Source organism: Cyanistes caeruleus, chromosome 10 (assembly GCF_971803275.1).
Source record: "Cyanistes caeruleus chromosome 10, bCyaCae1.hap1.1, whole genome shotgun sequence".
Taxonomy (NCBI): domain Eukaryota; kingdom Metazoa; phylum Chordata; class Aves; order Passeriformes; family Paridae; genus Cyanistes; species Cyanistes caeruleus.
Window position 1 is genome coordinate 10,596,786 of NC_141710.1, and position 26,955 is coordinate 10,623,740.

Below are 26,955 nucleotides of genomic sequence, written 5' to 3' on the forward strand. Positions count from 1 at the left end.
GCTCATCCAACTACAGCAGCTCATCCACACCTGCATGGAATCATATGTTTAGCTCTGCAAGCCCTGCAAACCCAAGTGTCAGTGTGCTCCTTCTGCTTCCAGACAGCCATTCCTGGCCCTGCCACCACACCCTCTCTTGCGTCAGCACAAACACTGGTGAAGCTCTGCTGGCATAAACAACCAGACAGTGATTTGACTCAGGAAACTGCCCTAGACTAGAAACAACTCCGTAAAAAAAGGGGTGGCACCGCTCCTTTTGACAGCACTGTGAGTTATGCTTTCTTACACACCCACTTAAAAATGACTGACAAACAATGTGTGCAGTTTGGCCACAAGGAAATCTTTCCTTTTTAAAACTAGCTGAAAAGTCTTGCTTCCTGATTTGTCCTACAGAATCGAAATGAAAAGGAAGACAGTAAGGTCTTTGGGGGATGAGGTGGCATTGCTGTCCTTGTGACCAAATGGTTGTGGCTGCTGACAGAACAAACCAAGAGCCCAAAATAATCCACTTCAGCTTACACCTGGTGATATTTACAGCCTTCCAAAGGAAGGGACAAGCAGTTTTGCCATGAGCCATGTCTGGAGGCAGAGCAACACTGGAGACTAAGCAAGAGGGGCTGAACAGGAGGAACTGAATGAATTGAATGAAAGAATGCAATTTTCACACACAGGCCAAGGAGGCTGGAGCACTGTGGGAAGGCAATCTGGGGTCGAGTTGACAGGGTCACAGCACCAACATGGCACAGAAGGTGATCCAGGATTGATGGCAGAACACTGGATTAACATGAAAGCTGTGAGAGTTGTAGAGAAATAGAGCAGCATCCAGAAAAGTGGGGGGAAAAAACCCATCAGAGGTTTGCCAAAAAAAGGAGTTGTATATATTCAGTGTGTGGAACACTAGGAATTTTTAGGCTAAACTACAAATAGAAAAGAACAGTAATACAGGAATAAGGCAGCAAGAACCACTTAAAGGTGAAATGGGAAAAGCAGGAATATTGGGTTGCAATTGAGTGAGCACAGCTCTGCAGCATCCTGCACTCATTCTCTCACACACTCACACATACAAAGTGGCGGTGGAACAATGGGGCACTGGAAGGGGAACAAGCCTGCTCTCTGTTTCTGCACACAGGCATGTGGAGGAACAGACACTGGGGAAGGATGCACACACAAAAAGCTGGAACAACAAAGTGCTGGCACTGATGCGTAAATCAAGTACTCACATTGCTTCTGCTTCTAGTTCAGTCCTAATCTGACCCCAGTGAAAGGAAAAAGGTAATTACAGTACCCTATCTTAAAAGATGTTGTAGACCTGCACCCAGTGATGATTTTCAGCACTAGCTAAAAAGAGTTTTATTATCCAAATAACTAACTTTACTGATTTTGATAAATAATTTCTCAAAGTTTAAGCCATTACCTTGTACAGCCTCTTTTATTACACCAGTAAATTGACTCCATAGCACTTCAGGATCTAATTCAACCCATCCAGGACGAGGATAAAGTGATTCTACCTATTTGGGAAACAGAAATAGCATTATTACAATCCCTAGTTTACAGAAACCAGCAAATACATTTGGGTTTGGGTTGCTTTGTTCTTCAGTTTGTGAATCTCCTGTAAGAGTAGAAACAACAGTATGACTTTTAAAACATAGTTCAACATGTGTGTGTGATCTCTAGAAGACCTCCTTTGTTCATGAGGTCAAATCCCTTGAAATAAAGAAGTCCAAACCTCTTGGAATAAAGGAACCTGTAAAACCCCTTTCAGAGCTGCAAACAGGAAAACAGGTGTCTCAGAAAGCCGTTTCTGCTGCACTTCTTAATTCAGATGTCGATGCCTCTGAGCTTCTCAGTGCCATCACAGCAGGCCAGGGATCACCTGCCAGACGAGCTTCCAGCGACAGGGAGGGTCAGCTCCACCGAGAGAAGCCCCTTCCACCTCCGAAATCCGTCAGATTTCTTACACTTCCTCTCGCTGCAAGATTTTAATTGCAATAGGTAACAGTAAAAAAAATTAATTCTGGAGATTGCCTTGATCACGAGCCGTACGAACCAAAAGTAGCCTGAAGTTCATGTGCTAAGGTTGACACTTTCACATGGCCGTTACACGGTGAGACGCGTGTAAACACAGGTCCTACGCAAATCTCAGCTATGCCCTACTAACAAGAGTGGTTTTGTTCAGAGATTAGTCGATAAGGGACCGAAGGGAAGGTAACCGGGAAAGGTGGGAGGGGGTGAGCGCCGAAGTAACGGGATGAGTGCTACGGCGCTCCCGCGGAGTTCGGGGGCTGTGGGTTTCTTTTCACCCTCAGGAGGGGGAGCCGCTCCTGCCCGCCCTGGGTCAGGGGATGCCGGGACCAGCCGAGCTGGGTGAGCGCCTGCCACGCCGAGTCCCGAGCCGGGCAACCCCCAGCTGCCTCTGGGGGGCCCGCAGCTCGGAACCGCTCGGGGCAGAGCGAACGCGATCAGCCCCGTCCGGCTCCCGATACAGGTGCTGCCCCCGGCTGCTCTCGCCGCTCGGCCCGGTTCCGGACCGGGGGCGCGCCACACAACGCGCCCATACTCACCTTCCTGTAGCTGGAGCCCCTGATGGCGGCCGCCCGGTCGTAGACGTGGCACTTGACCGCCGTGCTGCCCACGTCCACCCCCAGCACGTACCGCGCCGGGGCGGCCCCGCTATCGGGCTGCTCGCACGGCATCGCCCGGCGCGGAGCGCGGAGTGAGGGCGGCCCGGCGGCCGCGCCCGCCACAGCCCGCGGGGGCGGGCGCTCGCGCGGCCTACGGGCGCGGGCAGGCAGCGGGGCCGCCGCGCGGGCAGGTGGCGCACGCCGGGCCGGCCGCGGCCCGGGAGCGGCGCGGGAGGTGCTCCTCACCGGGGAGGCGGGGCCGGGGCCCGGAGCCGGGAGACCACGGACACAGAACGCGAAAGAAAAGCCTCGCCTTTCGGCTGTGCAGTCTCTACATAAATCTCCCACATGCACTTAGAAATAAGGCTTTTGGTTAAACACCAAATGTTAAGGGCTTTTCTAAAAGGCTGAATTCAGCGAGCGCCTCTGGGAGAGATGCACACGGTGCGATGGTGACCCCCCATGATCAGAGTGACCCTCGCCCCAACTCCTCCTTACAGTAAACGAGGAATGTTTGCTCCTGGAAATTGTCACTGAAGGCACTGAATATCAATGAACAAATCACACGTAGTTACACAAAGTCATGAGCTGCAGCAATTCTCTGGTGCCATCAGTTTGATTTACAGAGGAAACGGCATCTAGAATTACTGTTGAAAGTTAGTGACAGAAATGTTCCCGTACTGCCCTTAGATGGGGTGGTAATTTTTAAACAGAAACAACCGGAAAAATTCTCAGTAAACCAAAAAAATTCAGAATGCTCAACCCCCAACTAGTAGAAGTTAGTTTTAACCCAAATGTAATCAGAAGCATTAGTCATTTAATTAGAGCAGAAAAAGTAAAAGCATAAAAACCACACTGAAAATATTTCCCCCTTGCGCTTCTGGTTTGGCCCCTCTTAGAAAAAACTGCACTATGAACAACAAAACAGCATTATATGAGATAAGTCTGGCATTACTGGATCTTTAAACCAGGAATACTACTGACTAGTGAAAGCCACATTAAGAAGAGGCTTCTCACCTCACATGGGCAGTCGCAGAGGTCACTGGGACAAAGGTACGGATCACAGGGACATGAAGGGACATGAAAGAGAAAGCCAAGAAATTATTGCTTTACCCCTCCTCCCTAAGGAACAAAACATTAAAAAGTCACAATCTCTTTGACTTTTTGTTCTCTTTGACTATCTCTTGACATACAGTTAATAGGGATATGTCAGAGTCCCAAGTACTTCAGTATCTGATGAAGAGTACTTTCCTTCAAACCAAGTTATCAAAATTAACAGCATAATAATAATTACTTAAAACTTCTGATGAAAGCTCCCTCAATAAGACTCAACATGTGCAACTGGAATGAAAAGCTAAAACCTCTTCAAATATTCAAAAATTAAGAAGCCTTAAGAAAAAACGCATCTAGATATGCTTTGTGCTTTTACAGTATCAATAGAAGCAGGGCCTGCCTCACTGCAAGATTAAGCAAAACTTCAAAAAGAAAATGGAAGCAGGTTATTTTTTTCTTTCATAAGCTCCTGATGTAACAAATACATACCCTTTTGATTGCATGGAAGTGACCATGTAAATTCTTCTTGCAGATCTTAAATTCTGTTTAATATGTTAACAAAGAACTTAGATGTGTCAAAAAAGATAACCTGAACTAACTTGCCAAGTGTCAATGCATACATTATCTTAATCATAGAGAGCAGGTATTAAAATTGCCTAATTTGTGAGAGGCTTATGAAATACAAATCTTTTATTATTGTTCTGTTTGTAAGTAATAAAAGTAATGCAATACAAGAGGCAATGTGCTTTGATATGTGCAGAGCATGTCCATACATGACTTACCTGTCATTAGTTTATATTGTTCTATCATAAATAATATCATTCCCTCACAGGCACTCTATCTATCCAAAACCTCTGTCACCCTCAGAGAAAAATCTTTTTGTCAATATGCACAAAAGCCCCAAGTTCATCTTAGCACAAGGAAGAAACATTCAATTTGAAGAGAAAATACATGGACACTTTGCTGGTAACAAGCCTGCATAACCCATACCAGCACCTTGTGTCCTCCTGTATGGGTGAGAGCATGTGGGTGCCATGTCACTGCTCAGAGATGGAGCTGGCACACCTGGGGTTGCATACCAAGTGCCTCAGCAGCCACGTCCTGTACTTCTGCATCTTCTCTGCTGAAATCCTCAGTTTCTTTGCTCTCCGGAAAGTATGGCTGGTCTTATTTTTTACTGGGTTATCAAACCAAATGAAGGAGTAGAGGCACTCCAGGGACCTGTACAATGCTGTAGCAAAGGAAAGAGTTATTAAGTAAAACCAATCAAATGGCAGAACATCAGGGTTCAGAAGATCCTACACCACTAGCAGGGACAGCAAAACTCCTTTCATCAGTAATTTATATTGAGTATTTCTAAGCAATGTCATCACACTCAGCATGCTTCAGTCAGCAAGAAATACACTTTATAGGATGATGCCAAACAAGAGACCGTGAAAGATGGAACTGCTACCAACTCAGCAGGCCTAATTCCCAGAAAGAAAACATGCTCATGTCTTGGTATTCTCTAGGACCAGATTATTAAACAAAATTTCCAAATTAACTGTATTTTAAATAGTTAACTTAAGCTTTTTTAAAAAATCAAGTATTCTCAGGTGCATTTCTGTTGTGTGACTGATACATTGGAGCATCTTCATTCACCCAAGGCTTCCAGTATGAATCAAACTTGCCACTGACACTGCTAACAGGATTGTAGACACTGAAATCTTGTAGAGTAAGACACAAAATTTGTAATGCATGGGTTTTATCTTCTCTTCCTCAGCTCTCTTTTTGGTCAAGGTGCATCTATCCTCCTCCTGCCTCCTCAAACTCTAAGTTACCATTTTACCCACTTACTTAGCTCTACTTTTTTAACAAGTTTTAACATTAGGAAAGCATTGACCTGGGGCCTTTCACCAGTTTGCACATAAATAGGAAAGAGCCCACTAATTCCTGTTGCTCCACTGGCTGGTACAGCCACATCCATCATTCATTAAGACTCACTTGAAACTTAACAGATGGACCAAAATGGAACTGATGATCTTTACGCAAATGTTGCTACAACAATTTACCATATGACCCTTTCTCATCAGTTCCTCCTGTACTCCTGCCAGAAGTTACCACTCTCCTCGAAGTCAACAGACAGAACCACATGCAATGACATCACCTGATGAATCATGTTAAATGTGTGGGTAATTTGAGCTTTAGGCAGCCATGGGATGTTTCCTAAGGAGTTCCATTCTTGCTAAATCATCCCACCCTCACACTACAAACTGTACCAACCCAGCTGTTCTTGATGCCTATGATGAGCTATTATGAAAAATAACACAGGGGAGAGTGCCAATCAGATTAATTCCATGATAAGGTTTCTAATGTGGCAACGCAGTTTGGCATGACCTAGAAGGAGCAAGTAGTTGGAGACTGGTTAATGCAGGATTATCACTGGAGAATTGCACATGAAATCTGTGCCCACATGCATGAGGTTTTGCACTGTGACTGAGGCACAAGAAGTCCTTCCAGTTCTGCAACACAAGTAAACTTTGACAGGAAATGAGGTGGACTTTAGGACAATCAAGTTGTAAGCCAAGAATTTATCTACCAAAGCAGGTGAAGTGAAAACTAGTGTACTTCACTCTGTTAATGTTTCATTATTTCCCCATTGTTTTCACTTGTCTTAAGGAGTATCTGCATTTGGAGAAGAGCAATGTGTATTAAGATAATGTCCATAACTATGAATAATTTTAAGAAAATGAGTGACTGTGTTCCTGCATATATTTATATATATGTATGTCTGTGTACATGTGTGTACATATATACAATGAATGGTCATTTGTACCTAGAAAATTCAGGGCTGAATAGCACTTTAAAAGAACACTTATTTCAAGTCTAGAAATTAACAAAAAAATATTAAAAAGACAGAAAAATGGCCATCAATGAGGCTTAATTAGAACAAGAGAATGGATATACTAGAAGCTGAAGGGAAGAAAAAGCACTTAAGAACTATCGTTTCAGTAAGACCTAACCATTAAAAATAACTGCAATTACACAAAATACAAGACTAAGTGTGATTATCAACTTCCATAAAGCACTGCCAATGCACTGATGTTTTACAAACCAAGTTTTACCAGAAAAAAATAGTTTTAATGAAAAATGTTTTTTCTGTCTGTTCAAATAATAGGAATCAGGTTTACTATATGCACTTGATGACATTGTGACTATTCCTTTGATTTGTATTGTATTTCAAAGCAGAAATTAAACAGGAAATTTGTAAATTATAGAAAAATAAGAGTAAATATTCACTCAAAAATTGACAGCAATAAGGAACTGTTCTTGGAACCATGGATTCTTTTAATAAAGATCAGCTACTTACCTCATGATATCAGATTCTTCAAAACACTTATCAGTTACAGTCTCAATATTCAAGGGTCCTCATGCACCTGAATTTGAATTCTTTTGGCCAAGAGTGTGTATTCATACTGCCCTTATGCCCTTGATGTCACTGTGTCCCCTTTCCAGATACAGAAAGAGAAGAACATAACTGTCTCTCAGTAGTAAGGAAGGCTGATTATGGAATACATAAGGAGATCACATTGCAAACAGAATTAAAAAACATCCTTACTGTAAGTAACAATTACTTCTTTGAGAACAAAAGTCCTGTAATTTTTGAATGGAAGCATCCATGCAAAAACTGATATATTTTCAAGTTATCCCTTCATTTAATTTGCTTGAGTTTTCTTTAGTGGTATATATTGAGATGGCAGAACTCACCATGTAGGCTAACAGAGTTCATTGACTAATCATTTGAAGACAGTTTATGAAACGCAAGATTTTATCTTGGTGTCTTTAAGTTGAGCAATATGACCTGAGTGTTTACACCAACCAGACTTGTTCTATACAGAAATACCAAGTTGCATACACAGTTACACAAAGTTGCAGCAGCTGACTATGCTAAGAGTGTACGCCATTCTTTATGCTGGTTGCTTTAAACAAGCTAATTCACACTAAAATGTGTAAGAAAGACATTAGCACTCTCCTTCTCAGCCACCAGCTGGTTCTCCACCTTGTTAACAATCACTAGGACTGAGATTACTGGAAAATAATCTTCTTGACTTTTTTATGGGGTTGGGTTTTTTTAATCTAATTGGTGACACGGCCAAAGAATTTTTGGAAGATCAGTATCATGTTAAATGCTTTTAACTGCAAGGTAATCAACAGCCTTTTGAAAAACCAACTTTGTATTTTGGTCGTAGTTACAGTTGAAAGTCATCAAGAAACAGTCAGGAGGGCAGGTGCTGCATCTGAGAACCACAGAAACTGAGTTTCAAGAGATTTAATTAATATCATAAACTTCTGGGTTGAAGCATACACAAGTTCCCATGTAGTATTTGGAAATAAAACAGTGAAAATAGGTAATGTTTCTTGTTTCAATATTTAATCCAAGCAGACACAGACACAGTTTATAAAATTACTCTATTGCATTAGAGTTCTATATAGCATTTAAGTTTTATGAATGTTTTTCCTTCAGTGTAGCATATATTCATATTCCAAAATATCTTTGCACAGTCTCTGTGCAACTACATGCTAAAAATCTGCAAATGCACACTTAACACTAAACAGCACAAAAAATACATTCTGTATCCATTCATATGCAAATTTAAAACATTTCACTTGGCAGATAAACAATGAAAAGTTATTTTAAAAAAATCAGAAACTACAAAAATGCGCACATAAAAGTCTTCCCTTTTGGATTTTTAGTAAAATACTGCTCTGTATAAGATCTAATGAAAAACTCCAGTGCTTAGAAAATACTTTATATCTATGGGAAAAAGAAATGCTTAAATTTATATCTGTATGAGTTAAACATAATGACCTTGTTAAAATATAAAAAGGAAATCAAAGGGGACATTGCAAAGATCAATGCAGATGTCACATCTACCAGGACATGTAAAACTGTAATTAACTGGGCACCAGGCAGTCACTTTCATAGAATAGAAAAACTAAAAATGAGGGACTAACACAATATGCAGCAGCTACAGAATAAAGGGTTTAACCACTGAAACATACTATACATAGCAATTCCACTTGAAGAGGGAGCAGAAATCTTAGTCTGAAGTAGAATAATTAATAAAAATTGCTGTGTTCACTGGTACATATGAGTATAGCATCCTCCATGACTTTGTTTCTCAAAAATCTGCACGAATTGGGTGTACGGACACATCATAATTCTGTGATGCGAGAGTCTAATGTAGCCTCCTCTCTGTCACAGCAGTTTTCAAATAGGCATTTTCTCTTCTGATCAGATCATTCAGATAGATACAGTGGACTAATTAGATGTCACATAACCACTTCTAAAATATTGGCATGGCAGTATCATATCAGTCTGATGTTCCTAATGAGAATAAAACCCCAAAAAATACAACTTTCCCTTCAACAGAATATGGCTTTGAACTTCTTGAGACTAGATGACTATAAAGAGAATGACAAAATCAATGTAATTCAAGACTGTATGTAGACTATTCCACGAGTTTTGTGATACTAAGTAAAATAAAATTTTTTAATTTTGTTTTTTACCTCTTGATCCTTTTTATAGGGCTTGCTGCTATTCTACAAATACTGCTGTTTTGGAGAAATGAAAATTAAAAAACACTATAACACAGTAATAACATGAAACTTCATACTACACCAAGAAATGGAGGCAAAAAAACAAATGAAAGAAAGTCTTTGATCTCGCAGACCCAGAATAAAACCTGTTTAGAAGCAACAAAATGAATCACTCAAGTTTGCTTTATTTCTGGTTCCTGGGCCTTAGAGGAAAAATACTTCTTTTTATAGAACAGATGAAAAATTATATTTAATCAATGCCAGTCAGCAGCACCAACAGAGGTTTCAAATTTTTTCTCAGACTGAAGATTTTATATTCATGTCTGTAAGAATGGTACATGTGGGTTAAAAACAGTACAAGGACCTTTGAGTCTTCTTTTTTTTCCTATATGAACAAAAAATCCCATAGTGATGTCTAAAAATTCAAGCCAGCTTTTTGTCTGAATATTCTTATGGAACCAATAGCAATACTTCCTGACAATTTAATTTTGCAACACAGAAATTCTCTCACAAAACTAAAAAACAATAAATATTAAAAGTCACTAGTAACAAAAAATAACCTACCATAGAGAAGGTTTCAGGGCACAGACTATTAGAGGAAGAAATGGACTCTAAGTAAACATAACTTCGACAGCCATCCAGCAAAATGGGGCGTCTTTAAACTCTGGCCATTTTGATAGCTTAGAAAAAAATCAGGATATCACAAGCATTTAGGAGGCCACGCACATCTGCAGTAAGATAACTTTGTTATTTCATCATCAGAAAACAATTAAATTGATAGATTAAAAAAAGTTAAATGTACTTTACCAAAGGGGTCTCTACTTTGCAAATATAACTTTTTTTTATTCAATATATCCTATAAATTAATCTCCTGGAACAGACTGTGCAAGAGCAACCACTTTTTGCCACTCCAATTCCAGAGACACAATAACACCTATGTTCTGAAAGCTGTAAAGCTGTTGCCCTCTAGTACAAAACCCAGCAGTTTGTACTTAGAGTGGATTTGGCAATTTCTTTGTAGTCAGCTTTTAGGTACACTGATTCAACTCAGAGGGAGCTGGAATGCCAATATAAAAGCTGCATTTAAATAATTTTTACTTTCTGTCTTATTACACAATTTAAAAATCAAGATAGAGTAGAAAATGTCATGCTAAACACTGTTAGATGCCCAACTTATTACTGTTCCACATCCCTCCTATAAAGCACATTCAACCTGAGTTAAGGTTGCCAATGTTATTGCTGCTTACCCGATATTGTCTGTAAGCCACTGTTTAGAAACCTAGGCACAAGGGATGGCAACCCTAACTCGGTATTTCCTGGTTTTTGCTAATTTAAGTGAAAATAAAATAAAGTTTTAACATAATTTTATGGTTTTAATGACAACCTGAAAATCATAGCAAATAAAACGTTATTTCCTTCTATATTATACTTAAAGTGGCTGGTCTTTTTAATAGAGATTTCTGATTTTTTTAAATGATAGAACATAACAGTGGGGAAAGAGTTTAAGATAAAATACACCTAGCTATCAGATCTATTCTGAAGATTTTGGTGCGCCAAAATTGACAGCCAGTTTTCTTGGCTTTCGCTTGCTGGAAGTGTTTGGTGTTGATTTGTTATGAGGAACACTTGGAGTAGCCACATTGTCTTGAAATGAAACAGTGGATTGAGCAGCTTGAGGAGATTTTAAAGGAGCTGAAGAACTATCTTGCTGAATGTGGTCAGAAGACATTGGCTGTTCATTCTTTAGTGGTGCAGCTTGAGGGGAACTCTGAAACTCCTTGAGTTCAAAGTTTTTCTTGCTAGCAGCCCTTTTTTTAGTTACCTTTAAATTAAATAAATATTATTTAACAGAATGCATTCTCAAAATCTGCAAATATTCCACTTTCAGAAAACATGCATACATATCTTAACAATAATTTTCCAATACTAAATAGTACTTCACAATGGGGGTGCTGTTGTATTCATCTTGTAGTCACATTTTTTTACAAAAAAACAATATTAAGACAAACCTCCTGCTCTTACCTGCAGAGGTATAAACTGGTTGTGAGAACCAACTGGTATAGTTCCTGAAAGAGACACATTTCCTGGATAGGAGCCAGGATAATAATGCTTAGGCACTGGAGTTCCCCAGGACACTGGACCAAACATGTGAGATGACGGAGGCATCATATTAGCTATGGAAATAAGAAATTTTTAGCTCTCTTTCCTCAAAAAAAAAAAAGATACAAACTCCCCAAGAGCCCAGGACAACCCCAACTACATCTATCTGCATGTTGTTTATCTTTCCAGCCAAGCCTCATACGCCTCATATTTACTTCAAAATGCCTAAGTAGTAATTTATTTATTTACTTATTATTAAAAGCCCCCAACCAAACAGAACTACACCTAGATGACAACACAATTGAGAGCACTAAAGTCGTGGTATCTGCATTCCAGAGTACATATAATGTGGGATCTATACATTCTCAGCTGAGCCAACTGTATCAGCAGAAAGCTGCAATTTAAGTTCCACCATTTTGGAACACAGCAACAGCAGAGAAACCCCGTGGAAAAGAGATGTAGCAGCTGCTGTATGAGTTTCTAGGATGCTACAATGGTTCTGACTAATTAATTCCAAGCTGTGAATGGAATTTCAGTAGACTACAAAACAACCAATAGCCAGAAAGAGCACCAGGACTTTTAGCAGTTTTTGGGGGGGTTACTTACCATGCTCATGTTTGGCAGTGTACAAGAGGATTAGCACTTCAGTGAAAGTTGGTTATACACAAATAAAAACAGTATTGTATGGTGAAACATTACGTATATGGGATGGGGGGAAAATTCATTTAAAAAATCAAGGAAGCTATTTCTTACAAATTCTGAACTGGGACTATCTGCTTTCAAATAATTACTGTTTTGAAGGAAAAGAAAAATTGAAAAACCACCTAAGACAATGGATAAATATATTCTTGAGGAAAAGAAATAATTAATAGAGATGATTCTTTATACTGAATAAATCTGCACCTTCATGCGAAGAGTGTCATGAACTGTTTTCAAAACTGTGCAGGCATACAAGTACACATATGAAGACCAAAAAATGTGACTTTCTGGAAAGCATTCATTTTCACATAAAGAACCACCACAACTAGAGGATGTTGTGATATTATTTGAAGTGTGTACTAGTCAAACACCTACCAGGGGGCTGTGCAAATACTGGAGGAATTGACCCAGGTGGTACAGGAACTCCTAGTGGTTGGTAATTTGGAAACACTGGTGGAGGTGGAGGCGAAGCAAAGTTTACTCCTATAGAACCCTATGAAGAAGGAAACAGGTTTACCAACAGACGCAGTACACAGAGACAAAGATTTGCAGAGATTTTTTACATCCTCACCAAGCGCTGTAAAGCAAAAAGCGCGGCTTTCTCCTTTGCTTCAGCTTCGGAATGACACTGCGGTCCATGAACCAATAATCCATTTGACAGCTTTATATGGCAAACTGTCATGGTCTAGAGAAATGAGAGACAAGATTTTTGAGGGAATTTGTATTGCTAACAAACTGTGAGACAGGAACTTGTTTGTTTGACAGAAATTTGTTTGTTTTAAAAAAAGGCAACAAAGGGAGCTAAGGTTTATTTTCAGATAGATTTCAGTGGTTAGTCTAACTATTTCATATAAAACAGTTGATAGAAAGTTGAGAACTTGTACTTTTGCAGAAATAATATTTTACCTGTGGTGTTTTTAGGAAAGAGAAATCTGGTTGCGCCATTCCAAGAAGAGAACAAATACGAGAAAGCTCAGAAACAGTAGACAGTGCAGGCTGCGGACAAGTGAAAGGGTGACCTCCAGTTTCTATCGCTGGTGTGTTCTGGGGGCCCCCGGGGCTATGCTTGTTCATGTAAGCAGCTGACAAAAGGGGAAGAAAAGAAAAAAAGCTGTATCACAATTATTTCCTTCACTAAAAGGATGGCAACCTGGTTAAAAAAAACAAAAACAAACAAACAAACAAAAACTTATTTGATTTTTTCCTGGTATTTTCCTTGTTGTTTAACAAAATCCAAGAGACTATATCTGAAGGGAGTTTTAGATCCAAATATAGAAGTAGAACTAAAAAAAGATGGAAGTTTTATTACTATATTTTGATAAACAGTACCCTGCTGAAACTGTATTCTAAAATGTCACTACAAGGTGAAGCTCTGAATCATGAGCTGATGATTAAACATACCCATTTTTTTTGTTGGTCTGAATTGCAAAGCAGCTCCATGGCAATCCTGTCTACTAGAGGGAGCAGGAACATCATTAACTTGTGATTTCACTTCATTTTTTGTTTGCAGATCTGAGCCATCTATCTTCAAAATCTCTTTGAGCATCTGTGTTCCTTTCTTTAAAAATAAAATAAACCAGTCAGGAACATGCTGGCATTCAGATAACATGACCTTCCTAACACAGAATCTGACTTCTTATTTTCCAATCAGTTATATTTTATCAAAGCAGAGGTAACGGCATCTTAGCATAAACAAAGGTGTTTGCTAATTTTCTTTGAGAATAGCTAATTAAAAAACCATTAATACATTTTAAAAAGCAGTATGAAGTTTCATGGAGACTCTTTAAATAGAAGCATTGATGCTAAGATAGCAGATGCCAAACTGCAATGCAATGATTTCTGCAGTATACAGACCATAGCAAATGACTGTGGTGACAGATGTTCCTCGTTTGTAGCTCTCGCTTCCTTGGAATAAGTCTGCACTTCATTTTCTTTGGAAATTTTCAAAGAAGCTAGAAGGCTTTCCAGTTCATTGTCCTTCTTAAATTAAAAAAGAAAAGGGTACATCAACTAACTGCATTTACAAGCAGCTGCAAGAGGAGGGGTATATGAATTTGAGGTTTGTTTTATTCTTATTCAGATTTTTCCTCTTAGCTTGGGCAGGTCTCAGTCATGTCTGTTCAGAGTGTGAACAGATATCCAGAGACTGCATCAAGTTCTGCATATTAGAATATGCAAATATTGACCAAGAGAGAATTGATTTAAAGAACAATCAAAGTTACACAGGTTTGCCTTATTTTTTAAACATGAATTTGCACACAAATTGGAACAAAATGGACTGGAAACTGAAGTAACTCAAAGACCACAAGACAGTCAACTCCTTAGATCCTACCTTTCCACCTGTGCAGGGACCATCAACTGCAGCCTTCTGAATTAAAGGCATGTTGGGACTTCCATTCCTCTTCAAAAGTTTGACATTGTACTTATTCACACCTGTGAAATTCTGAAATACATTGTAGCAAGTATTACTGAATACTCTATTACTCATTATAATACAATCATTAGAAATGCATCTGCAAAGAGCTTTCACAAGCTCTACACAAGCAATATCCTTAGAGGATTTCAGCTTATTGAACACCTAGCATTTGTGTTTTCCCATTACAGTGTAGCTTTTAGAGTCTAAGAGGAATAGGAAAATTGTCTGGTAGCATCATACATTTTATGCACTTTCTCTCATATTTTGTCTATAAGCTTCTAATGAAAAAAACCTCCAAAATAAATTTCTGACTAAAAGAATCAACTAAGATGCCAGTTAAAGACAAATCTGTAAAATGATAAATCACATCAGAATAAAATGAAAAGAAAAGAATAGATTTACTCAATACAGACAAAATTACCTGTTGGTTTGAAATTTTATTATGTGGTTGAGTTTCACCTCTTGTAACTTTGGAATCTTCTTTAACTACAAAAGAATGCATTCTTTTAAAATGTTCTTAAAAACTGTAACAGTCAAGACTCAAAACAATTAGTAACTCCATACAAATACACAGAGGTTGCATTAATTTGAATGGATTTATCAAATGTTTAATTCTTACTTCATATATAATTCAGTGTATGTTTTTCTTCTAAGATAAAATAAAATTAAATATATCCAATAATATACTTAATTTTCTACTCTACAAATATCATCACAAGCAGATTTTCAAAGATGTGTGTTTTTTTGTTTGGTTTTTATATTAGATGGGTGGTAAGTCAACCAAACACAGAACAACTTGCCTAAAAGATTCAGGATTAAGCATGGAACAATCTAATATGTACACCAGGGATATTATTTGACAGTAACAAGTACAATGTAGTCTATATAAAATTATAATAAATTATTTCCTGTCAATAACTACAAAAAGCCAAAATGCTCATCAGACATTTCAATAAAGGCCAGATAAAGCAATTAGTTCCCCTAAACAAAGTTTCTAATTATAGTACTTACATTTTTTATAAGGCTCCTGTTTTCTTTGCTGGCATTTAAAGCTGCCGTCATTGAAGCCTGGCTTATAAAACTGATGGCCAGTTCCCAGCTTGATTTCCTGAGGTAGAACTGCACCCTAGGGTTTCAAACATCAAAGCTTAACCAGAAAACTGGGTATCTATTACTTACATAGTAGTGCCCTATGATTACCCCTTTCCAGACCTATGCATACTCCATGTAACACCACTTTCATCCAGAGCATTTAACTGTAACATTAAGTTTTCTGATACAATGAACTGATGTATGATAAGCACCTTCACATTTTGAATGCAGACATCTGTTTAAAGTTTCTATACAAACCTTCTCATGCATGTTTTGTTGAATGTGATGAGACTTCCCAGAACTCTGCAATGACTGCCATATGCTGCAGAATTCATCATCTTGCTTACTCTGTGCCTGACAAAATGAAAAACACGACCACCAACAAACTCAGCAGCAATAAATGCAACTTTTGAACAGCTAATATATATACCAAGACATTTTGGAAATTGTAAGGTTCAAGTTTAACAGTCCTCAGATAGATATTTTCATACTGACACGAATACAAAGTTGCAGGTAATTAATTATGAAACAAGCTTCTGTAATGGATTGCAATTTTTACCAAGAATCCCTACTAGACTGAAATGATCTTAGTTTGATGATTAAGTATAATGAAACTCAGACAACAGTTCAGAATGGTTTCAAAAGCATGCCTTCGTACTGGGAGTATGATTTTATTATTAATGATTTATTTTGTAAGGCTTTGACAACAAGGCTCAATTACTTCATTACATTACAGGTATGTTACTGCAGAACTGAGGCCCAGCTATGCAAAAAGACACTTCTAAAAATCTAGTATCTAAACAAGTATAACACAGGATATTATATTCATCCAAGAACTGAGAGCAGTTCTGAACTAAAACATCTGATGTACTAAAACAAATCAATTTATTAATCATGAGAAAAGACACCCACCCTGAACAGAGGGCCAAAACAGAGACATTTGGGTCCGATACTAAATGAATCCAAACACTCACTTTATTTTTCTGATTGCCACTCAGAAATGATCCTTTCTGGGGCGAGTTTGAGTTGCCCTGATTTTCAGCCCTGAGATTGTAATGCTGTCTTCCATTCAGTTGCTAAATCATTGAGAAAGGAAAAAAAGAAATAAATCAGAAGTGTTACATTGTCTTAAAAGAAAAAGTGCTTTCTTTAGAAAGCACAATGAAAAACATGAGATAACTGTTTTCAAGCACACAGCAAGATAAAGTTTCTAATTAAGCTAAGTTTTGTTAAAGAAATCGGTTGTTAAAAAAATAAAGTGCCATTAAACCAGAAAGAAACTCAACTCACTTGTAATTTTTCCTCCTATATTATAGTTTCAAAGTAAATTATAACTAAGAAGCAAAACTGATAAGGGAATCAGGTCTTCCCTTTTTAAGCATGGACAAAGAGCGTATATGGAAGCACTAAATGGATCAAAGCTTTAAGGAAATATTTGCATCTCTGTCTAAACACACTATTTGTTGACACCAAATATGGTGTCACTGCTCCGAACTAAGTATCTGTCTCTCAGAAAAGCAACTGGAGTTGCTCAGAGCAAAACCACTGTCAATAAGGAAATTTTAAGTCCTTTTCATTATTAGATTAATTCATTTCTCCAGCACAAGACTTATTCTACTTCTAATATATTGACATGAAAACTAAATTTTGTTCGGACCAACAAAGATAACCATGTCATTATTTCAGATTCTAGGGAAAAACATTTTTGTACAAAAACAAGGAAAGTCTTACTTGAGTAGGAACAAAAAGGGAGCGAGGAGAATGGTTGAGGCCTCCCAGGTGCACTTTTTGTGAGCATACAGATGACAGATCAGATGCATATGAGTTGTAGTTATTCACTGCTGGCTGAGGTTTAACTATGGCCATCAGCTTTTGATTTCCCATTTCTGACCGACTGCCATGAGACAGGTTAATTAAGGCACTTGAGGGCAGGCGATAACCTCTGGCAGGTGAGCACCTTGAGAAAAGTGAATTCCATAGTTGTTTCATGCAGTTTAATTGTTGCCAAAAGACAATGACTCGAGTCTGAACAACAGAGGCTGAAAACTATGCAATACTGAAATCTAGTAGCATTGCAGACAACCTGAAACCCATGGCTCCCCTTGCCCTCTGGCTGTCAAACAGTAATTAGCACTACTCTCCATTTCTATTGTACCTTTCAGTGCCGAGCTTAAAGAAATTTTAAGATGAATGAATTGTTATAGCACAGTTCTGCAGTAAATATTTCTGTAAAAGAACCAGAAAACAATATTCTTTTTATTTTTCAGAAATGAAAACTGAAGTTTCACGTTCAGTAGCAGAATTACAAACTGAAGTTAAGCAGCATTTCTGAACACTGAGTGTTCTGTGTTACAGGACATAAAAGGGCTATGGCTGCTGAATGCAGGTAGATCTCCTCTAACTTCCAGCATTAATACCTTAGTTTAGGTAAGAACAGTGAAATGAAGCCTACTGGGTATATCTGAGCACTTAGAAGTTTAGGTGTTTACTTCCAAAACAGAAGTGTTATCACACTTCTTAGTACAAAAGCACCTCCACCTCCTGAAGCACAGTTCAGGCTTTTAATGGTATCAACTATTGGGTTCAGAGTCCCTCCTGCAGAGGAACATAGGCCTTCTGGCTGGTTTTTAATCTACATGTTGAATACATACTGATAATAACTTATTTTCTACATATTTGTTTAGAAAGACATCTGGATCTAGTGCTTTATTCTGCTGGTTTGTATTTCCTTTCTGCAAGTCAGAAGTTTATACACCAAAAAAGCCTAAAGAGCATTTCCACGATATAGCATGCTTCACAAAAATTATCACTACTCAAAGAAAATCAAGAAACAGAAAAAAGAAAAGCAATGAAAACCAACCAACATTGCCAAGAAACAAAGTTTTAAGAAGAGGCATTAAACATACTCAACCAAACCAAAGCAAACAATTGCATGCCATCTGTATCAATGGCATGAAATGACTGAACTCCCCCACACAAACCTTATAGTGAGGCCTCCAAGGAATTCTTCATCAAATAAAACTTCAAAGAGCACATCTGTTTCTCTAGTAGCTATAGAAAACAAAATAAAACATCATCCTATACAGTTACTTCTATCTATATTATGTAACTATCTATCTATATTAGTTATACAATAAGAAATGGAAAGATCAAAAATGATCAAGAGATTCCCAAATAATTTCTGAGTAATTTAATTAACAGGAATTTGGAAATACTTCTCAAGGTCTCACATATGTCTGCCCTTTAAGACATAATTTCAACAGTAATGTACCATGCATTACACCTTGTGCATTAATATAACTGCAGTTTATAGCAGTATGTCACAGTTGTCAAAAAAGAGATGCAAGCTACTTTCAGGCCATCAGAAGCTAACAGCTTTAATATTAACTTCTTGCATAATGATAGACTAATACACCTATAAAAGTATTGTATCTAAAAATATGGAGAAAAGAATATTTTTTCAAAAAAGTGCACCGAAGTCTAGTCTATTTGAAATTGTTTGATGCAAACTGAATGAGAAAGCAACTACTGAAATGGAAGGTAAGAAAACCATTTGTAATACTCTGTATCAAACTGCTACACTCTGTGGGGCTCAATAAATCCTTCTTGAAGTAGATTTATGGTTAATCTTCTTGTCAAACAAGGTATAAATCCTTGCCAATTAACAGAAATGGAATATCACAGAATAAAAATAAAAATTCAAAGTAAATCTATTTAAGACAAATCATAAAGCTTTATGTTCAATGTAAGTATTAAGGCTAATACTTGGTTTTATGTCCACTTAACTTTCCTCATATTTTCCCATAACTTCATTTTGTTCCTTTTCTGATCTGCCTTCCTCATATTAAGAACAAATGAAGAGTGATTTATAATTCATATAGGGTAAATAATTTTTTATTCAAATAAAAGCTGTGTAACACATGAAATTAAAATAAAAGACTTGTAGGTTTGATTCAAAACAGTACATATGTCATTAACAGCTCCAAGTTGCATATGCTACCTAGTGAGAAGTACATGCACAACCACTACACAAAACACTTTCCTGAATCCTGCTTTCACATTACTAGCTGAGCTGTTATATAGCTACAATCAGGAAGAAAATATTACCTCCTTTAATTCCAATAATGGTGCCTCGTAGACCAACAGGAACAGAAAAGTTCTCTCTTACATTGACAACACGGTCAAACAGCCTGTACTCTGCATCTCGATCTGGAACAACCCCCTTCTGCTGTTCTAATGGCTGACAATAACCAAAAGACTGTGTTAATGTATGCAAAACAATAAGAACTACAATAAAAATGCATTTATAACAATATCTGAGACTCACTATAAAGTAAACTTTCTGGGGAAAAAAAAAATATAACCACCCTCCCCCCCCCCAAAATTAAAAAACTTCCCTCTCCAGATTCAAAGTAAGACAGCAGAAAGCCCATTTTATTTTGCCTTTCTTACAGAGCCAGTAAGAACTGTAGAAGCATAAAGGACAGAAGGCAGAAAAACCTGAAAAAAAAATCAGTGCCTGACATGACATAGTTTGTAGTTAGAAGAAATTCTCTCCTTGTAGAGGCAGACTACTGTTTTCAAAATTATTTTCTAGAAGGCAAAATAAAATCTTTCCTTTCATCAATACTGGTGTAAAATTCCATTCTCCTGAAGTTGGTAAGCTTAGGTAAAATAAATATGATCTAGACAACTTAAACTCCCCACCAACCCATTTACATTACTTACTCTGTACAGCAAATGGGGTTTCACAGTTACTCGCACCTTCTTGTTGCTTTTCCTCTGCTAAAGGAAAGGAACAGAAAGTCTTTACAAACCAGTGTAGGAACAAGCACTGGAAGAGGTAAAACAAAACTCCTGAAAAGATCATGTAGAATTTTTTAGTTTCTTTTACATAATGGTACAGAGCTATGATGAAGTCTTTAGAGTAAGTCTAGTTTTTAAAATATGTTGGATATAATACCGAACCATTAGTTGTCTAATTCCAGATTTCACACCAATTTTCTAGAATGTCCTTGCAAGTTATTTCAAAAAAACCCAGCCCATTATTTCATTTGGCTTTGTCCCTAGCTTTTACTTTAGTAATTTTCTTGGCCACTTTTAGAAAATAACTTTCTAATCTTCTGCAGACCAAAGAGAAACTGCAAGGGAAGAACAGCTGGGATTGCACATAAAAAGAGCACTTCAGTATTTTTTAATACTGATACCTGTTCCTTTACAAAAGCACCAAAAGGCACAGCTCAGAGTATGTCCCACTTACAAAGATTAATAATAAGCTCTTCTAAATTTCTGGGATAATTCATATTACAAATCCAGATTTTACATTATGTTCTGTGCCCTTTTTCTTTGGAATGGCAAGAAATCTTCAAATGTCTTATTTAAATTCAAGAACTTCAAAAATAATGAGCACTGCTTTTTGGTTGACCCCTGCTCACAATGACACCAAGCTGCATACCTTGCATTTCTCTATTTCTTCTTCAATTTTCTCAACAATAGCTGCATCCAAAATTTGCAAGTCACAAGATGAGCGAGACAAAGCAGACACAGGATGTGCTTTTAACCAGGCAACAATTTCTTGCACTTTCTCAGCTCTGAATAAAAAATGGCATGAATGAAAGCTTTTAGCTGCATAAACCAGGCATTTTACCATGTTCCCTAATTAAATCGGTCAAGTCTTGTCATACAGGCACACTGATTGTATATATTCATAAAGTAATGGAATCTAAAGGTTCTGTATCATTTAAGAAAAGTCAGAATTATACAGTACTGTTTCAAAATCATAACCCAAAATTTTGCTTCAGAAAAAAATAAATTATTAAATTAATTAAAAGTATTCAGCAAATTTAGTTTGCATCCAACCAAGAAGCTGTGTCCAGATGTGATTAGTGGCTCTGTGACCAGCTGTTTCTCACAATACAGGAAGAAAATTTCACAGGGGAGACTCTCTGGTAAAACGGAGAAAAAACCCAGAGATTCTTATAGGAGAAGAGTCCCAGAACTGGTGTATCTCCAGGTAAGAGTCCTGCAGATTTACTGACTAAAGCCTATGGATTTGGTTTATTGTCTAATAACTGAAGTTGTTTCAAGTTACCACACTGTGTCTGGAACTAAGGTTGCTATTCTTCTCCCATGTTAATGTGTACTAAAAATGTCCAAAACACTTCCAACTCTGTAAGACTTATTTTTCAAATTCCAAGTGATTTTAGACAATTACTTGGAATAACAATTATTGGTTATTTTTTGAAGATTTTATTTATGATTAGTCATAGCTATGCTTAGTGACGGTTATTTTTAAAGCCAGAATTATGAAATAGCCACTGAAAATGATATTTCGCATTTACTGGACTTGAGGTTGAAGTCTGGCAGAAACTTGGACCCCATGACTGGAAAGTACAGCATTCAAATGTTTTCAGCCATCACTGAACAATAAGGCTGTTGGTGGAACAGCAAGGTTTCATTTACACTGCATGAGCATTACCAATTTCACAGCTGTCAGTCTTGATTCTCCTTATTGTAGAAAAGAGGTAATGACCATATCTTACCCATTTTCATCCTCTCCAGGCCAAATGTCATCTTCGTAGCAAATATCTTCCTGGCTGTTCTTGGCTACATAATTAAATAGTTCAGGCACCCTAAAAACCCCCAAATATATGGAACATAACTTTAGTTTCACATTAGCACAGACCACAGAAAAGCCCCATCAAAGTCAAGTTTGGTGGGCTTCAAAAGTTGTGAAGCCCAGATGGGTTATTTTTTACTTAATTTACTATCATACTGCTAATTTTTCCAAGGCAATCTGCTAACAAAATTACTCTGTCACAAAACAGAACACTGGTATAGAAGAAACAAACTCATCATTCTTAGAAGACCTGTGACCAGATGACAAATTCCAACAACTGATACCAAAGTGGGTAATTTGGATGAAGCTCATATCCAATAATTTACCTTTCTAAATACTCAGCAAGTAGTTGCTCTACTGCAGAAGAATACATCCATTCGTTTCCAACTTTCTTAGTATAGCCAGGAACTTCTTCATTTTTCTTATTGAACTTCAGGTTTAGCCCCACATTTGCTTTGTGATCACCATGCGGACTGGAAATAAGAAAAAGTTCATTAATTTGCAATAATATGTGTGTGTGTGTGTTTACATACATAAAAAAAATCCAAACCTCATAAACATACATTCTTGGCCTTAAATCACAGAAAAATTAAATTCGGTGTATTGTTTACTTGTTAACATTGTGTCAGCTGTAAATGTCACAGGCCAAAAGCTGTGTTATGCTAGCTGTCCACTTGTGTGCCTATACTTCATTGCAAAGGAGAGCAGGAAATATTTTACATTTCTTCCTTAACTGAGATCTAATCAACCACAATCAAGCTGGCATATAGCAAGGTGCAGAAGAATGTCCTTGAACAATCCATCAAGAAGAAAAAACACACACTAGATCACAAGATAATGGTCAGACATCAACCATATCTTTAGAGAGGAACCACAATTTTGGCATTCACAGGACTACATGGATTGCCTCCCTTATGTATTTTAAGTAGTCTTAACTTGTTCTGAAAAGAAGCTACAGAAGCTACTTCATAGTAGTAGTACTAAGTACAATGAAATCAGACCCCAATTCCAATTTTTCATTCTCACTATGGCAAAGTCAGTTTAAACTCCTATGCAGTTGTGGGAATACCTAACCAGGAAAGTCAATTTAATGGCTGTCTACAACATGAAAGCAAACAGAACTGTCCAGTAAACATACTTCAAAGAAAGCCTCAAATCATAAAAGGTGTACACTTGATAAAAACAGCACTTAAACACAACAAAAATTCTGTAGAGTTATAGCAGAATTTAGAAGCTTCTCTACAGTCAAAATTCACAAAGAAAACTTACTTCTTCTTTGATCCTCTTCCAATAAAGATACTCCCTGTAAATCTGGAGACAAGATATCCACTTACTCCAAGACGGCTGGCCAAAATATATGCAGGATTGTATTTCACTGAATATTTCTTTAAAACAAACAAACAAAACATATTGGCAATGCCTAAAGGATAAGGATTTGTATACAAAGGGCAAATGAATGATATAGAAACATCCCTGAAAGACATTTACCACTGCAAAATCTATTTGATATATTGTTTAAGCTTTTACTAGAAAAGCAGAAGCACTCACATGCTGGTTCTGTATTAAAGTATCAAGATGGGGTTCACATGGAATATTAAAAACTACCCGGATTCTACCTTCTGGGATCACATCGTGTGAATCGTGAACCTTGGAGAGAAACACAATAGGTTAAAAACATTAAGAGTGCTATTTAAAAACAGCAGCCTTTGGATAACAGACATTATGTTCTAGTTTATCAATTATTTTGCTGCAGTAGGCACAGAGATGCTTTGGGGTTCATTGCCTTGCCTTGACCTGTACCTTGCTTCCTCACATAGTGCCAATCAGTCAGCACTAAATCAAAGGAATTCATGACTGAGAATAACACAAATGGGAACTCTATGTATTACCCCAAAGAACTAATAAGAATAGTCCTGTATTCAAGTTCTGCCTTTTCCTCTTACACAAGCAACAAGGACAGGAAAAACAGCAGATCCCTCTCTTTCTCAGACTAAACCACCAGGAAATTCTAGATAAAGAAATTTAGGTAGCAAATGGCTGCTACTTTCACACAACATCTTAGGTTATTTTAGGTTTGCAAAAGGAAAAAAATCTACAGGGAAGAATTATGAAATTACTGGAACTAACTTCTCCCATGCAGCCATAGTAAGGAGATCCCAGCATGAAGGCTGTACTTCCAGGAGGAAACAAATCATCCAAAGTTTTGATGTTTGAAAAACGAGAGTCAAAGGCTTTGATATCCTACATGAAAAAGACAATAGTGGTTATCTTATATATCATTCAGTTCCAGTAGAATAATTAAAAATCTTATATAAATAGGCATTTAGTTTAAAACACAGACTGAGTCTGAAATAATTCAGAGAAGATACTGAGCTTGTATATTTACCTTGACAACTGTTTGGTAAACAAAAGGAAGAACTTGTTTAGACCACTGCTTCTCCAAATAAACTTCTCCATTTTGGTTTAGTTGATATCTATTACCAGTGAGTAACTGAGCATATACAACTACTGATGTTTCATGAATGATTATTCCTTTCCTTCTCTGATACCTGAACACAAAGCAGAACATTTAGCTTGATTACAATAAACAGAACTGAACCAAGAGGGTAGAATTAATTTACTGAAGCAAAATTAAATAAAATTTAAAACCCCCTTTAAAAAAGATTCTAATAGTTTTCTTCTTATTTTACAAAAAATACCCAGAATAAACAGCTTAACCAACTGATTACCCACTGTTGCACAGCCATCACTACAGAGCTCAGAGTATTAATTTAAGCAGATTTAATTATTACAGTGGAAGGGTTAGAGGTAATTAAGTCAGTTAGCTCAAATGACACACAATGAAATGCCAAACTGCTGCCGAATTGATGTTTGCCTTTTTACTCTTATGTATTCTCTACATTCTTTACATAAACATTTGTAACTGTAGCCAATCACAGTATTTGTAGCTAGCATTTTACCTACTCTGTTAGACAGAAAGACAAAATAAATTCCCTAGCAGCTCCAAACTGAAGGTCCAAGGTTAGATTCTCTGGGAAGTCAAGGTTAAAACCAGTTCTCCAAGACATATTTTCATAAACAAAGTTTAGTTCCTGTCTGGGGTGGGGAGGGAAATTCAGAAAGGGTTGAACTGAAGGGGAATTACTTCATCACTTATGTCTTTAATTGGAGATTCTTGCAAGTTATGCTAATCGGTTAAACACAAAAACTGTACATGCTTTATGTTACAGGTGCATCTCCAGGCGCTTTCCATCTAGCATGCTGTGCACCAAAGGATCCTTAGAAAGGTAACCCCTTTTTATCACAGAACTGTGTCTGGCTCATGATTTTAGGACCAGCAAAAAGGCACCAAAACTACTGTAACTCATTTATAGTCTACTGAGCAACCACACTCTAGAAGAGCAAGAGCTGTATTCAAATTTAACAAAGCTAAGCTATTTGAGTTGCAAGCTGATTCTGTATTACTTCATTCTACATACTTCCTACAACTGTAGATTGCTAACACTAGAACAGAATATTGAGAGGAAGAATACTAAAACTCATTCATTTGAGAGTCCTTTTCTAACAGCATCTAACTTCAGTTACGTCAGAACTGACTCCACATATTCTGAAATTTCAACATAAGCTCTTTTACGTTGTTTTAAATTTAAGCAGATTTGATTAACCTTTATCATCAAGTATGCAGCAGCTCTTCTGTGCTACCTTGGTCTGTAATATAGGAACAAAACACAGCCAAGACATCAAAAAAGCTACACTTTATTTTTTGAAGATACTTACTGTTCTGAAATGCCTTGAATTTCTTTTACCCACATGCTTTGCTCCTTTTCTCCAACATAAGCCACTTTAGTTGGGGGCACTGCATTTCCCATGTAAAGCTTCTGTGTGCCATGTGGTTCTTCCAAATAAAACCTTGAGAATATTATAACAGGTAGGAAATTTAACCAAATAAGATTAATCTAGGCATAACCAATTGTAAGAAAACTTAAAAATAGTTAGAAATTACTTGTTAAGGATGTGGAAGGCTTGTACCATCGTTTTTTTCTATCCCTTCCTCAGTGGGCCATACAGCATGTTTTTAATAAAAAATACCAGTACATGTTCTATTTATAAAAAAGGATTGTATAGAAATGTATGCAGTGTGGATTTCTGTGCATGCATTTTTCCCTTACAACTAAAAAGGAGCTCTCCCAAGCTTCTACATCTATAACAAAACAGCGAAAGACTAGACTGCTGCAGAGGCAACTAAACCTCAGAACAATGTTAAACATCCTTCAGCAAGCAGCCTTTGTTGCATCTGGACTAATTTGTTGTCAGTTTTACAATAAAACCAAAATTTCGGTGCAGCCCAAGGAAATTAATTTGGGAAAAAAACAGTAAGACAACAAAGAACTATGTATCAGGTAACTCTTACTTAGTTTCTCCATCTGACACTGCAACAACTCTGGCTTCTTCAAGGTGGGGCCAGTTAACAAAAACTCGCTTTCCAAGTACAGAACTGGCAACATTTTCTACCATCTGAAAAAAAACCAGAAGTTTTATTACTAATTGTTTGGCATATTTAAAGACTTTCATTACAGTATTTTCAAGCTGTTTTTGCAATAAAACCTACAGAAGTTAAATAATAGATATTTTTTCAGTTAGGTTTTGGTCTTTTGTTAGGACCTGAATGCTTACCTGGTCTTTTGAGTTCCCATCAACTATGATTTCCAACATCATGTTCTCTCCATGGCTGCTTTGCTGAAACACTTGCACACCACTTTTTTTAAGATAGAACT

The 26,955-nt window shown here is 37.3% G+C and overlaps 2 protein-coding genes across 9 annotated transcripts in view; both read right to left on the bottom strand.

The window, feature by feature from the left end:
* Nucleotides 1-9,982, bottom strand: part of GK5 (glycerol kinase 5) — a 28,624-nt gene extending 18,642 nt beyond the window's left edge. For 3 of the 6 annotated variants that reach the window (XR_015274730.1, XR_015274731.1, XR_015274732.1), the window contains exons 1-2: nucleotides 2,562-2,808; nucleotides 1,415-1,508 (exon numbers count right to left, since the gene is read on the bottom strand). Coding sequence is in view for 1 of the 6 variants with exons in the window: in XM_023933155.2 (XP_023788923.2) it covers nucleotides 1,415-1,508; nucleotides 2,562-2,693 (226 nt within the window). In the remaining 5 variants the exon portion in view is untranslated. Of the gene's footprint in view, nucleotides 1-1,414; nucleotides 1,509-2,561; nucleotides 2,824-3,638; nucleotides 3,664-4,753; nucleotides 4,906-7,023; nucleotides 7,192-9,818 lie in introns of those variants that run through there. The other 3 variants (XM_086845011.1, XM_023933154.2, XM_023933155.2) reach the window with 3 other exon arrangements.
* Nucleotides 8,069-26,955, bottom strand: part of XRN1 (5'-3' exoribonuclease 1) — a 33,843-nt gene continuing 14,956 nt past the window's right edge. For 2 of the 3 annotated variants that reach the window (XM_086844996.1, XM_086844999.1), the window contains 26 exons: nucleotides 26,855-26,953; nucleotides 26,592-26,695; nucleotides 25,958-26,089; nucleotides 24,567-24,729; nucleotides 24,308-24,421; nucleotides 23,729-23,827; nucleotides 23,450-23,565; nucleotides 22,507-22,653; nucleotides 22,104-22,193; nucleotides 21,017-21,152; nucleotides 20,290-20,346; nucleotides 19,669-19,801; nucleotides 18,543-18,612; nucleotides 17,293-17,518; nucleotides 16,536-16,637; nucleotides 15,820-15,915; nucleotides 15,481-15,595; nucleotides 14,891-14,955; nucleotides 14,386-14,496; nucleotides 13,908-14,033; nucleotides 13,455-13,611; nucleotides 12,960-13,135; nucleotides 12,625-12,738; nucleotides 12,429-12,546; nucleotides 11,277-11,428; nucleotides 8,069-11,076 (listed from right to left, as the gene is read on the bottom strand). In XM_086844996.1, coding sequence (XP_086701122.1) covers nucleotides 10,786-11,076; nucleotides 11,277-11,428; nucleotides 12,429-12,546; nucleotides 12,625-12,738; nucleotides 12,960-13,135; nucleotides 13,455-13,611; nucleotides 13,908-14,033; nucleotides 14,386-14,496; nucleotides 14,891-14,955; nucleotides 15,481-15,595; nucleotides 15,820-15,915; nucleotides 16,536-16,637; nucleotides 17,293-17,518; nucleotides 18,543-18,612; nucleotides 19,669-19,801; nucleotides 20,290-20,346; nucleotides 21,017-21,152; nucleotides 22,104-22,193; nucleotides 22,507-22,653; nucleotides 23,450-23,565; nucleotides 23,729-23,827; nucleotides 24,308-24,421; nucleotides 24,567-24,729; nucleotides 25,958-26,089; nucleotides 26,592-26,695; nucleotides 26,855-26,953 — 3,309 coding nt within the window. In that variant the 3' untranslated portion in view covers nucleotides 8,069-10,785. The remainder of the gene's footprint in view (nucleotides 11,077-11,276; nucleotides 11,429-12,428; nucleotides 12,547-12,624; nucleotides 12,739-12,959; nucleotides 13,136-13,454; nucleotides 13,612-13,907; nucleotides 14,034-14,385; nucleotides 14,497-14,890; nucleotides 14,956-15,480; nucleotides 15,596-15,819; nucleotides 15,916-16,535; nucleotides 16,638-17,292; nucleotides 17,519-18,542; nucleotides 18,613-19,668; nucleotides 19,802-20,289; nucleotides 20,347-21,016; nucleotides 21,153-22,103; nucleotides 22,194-22,506; nucleotides 22,654-23,449; nucleotides 23,566-23,728; nucleotides 23,828-24,307; nucleotides 24,422-24,566; nucleotides 24,730-25,957; nucleotides 26,090-26,591; nucleotides 26,696-26,854; nucleotides 26,954-26,955) is intronic. The other variant, XM_086844998.1, reaches the window with a different exon arrangement.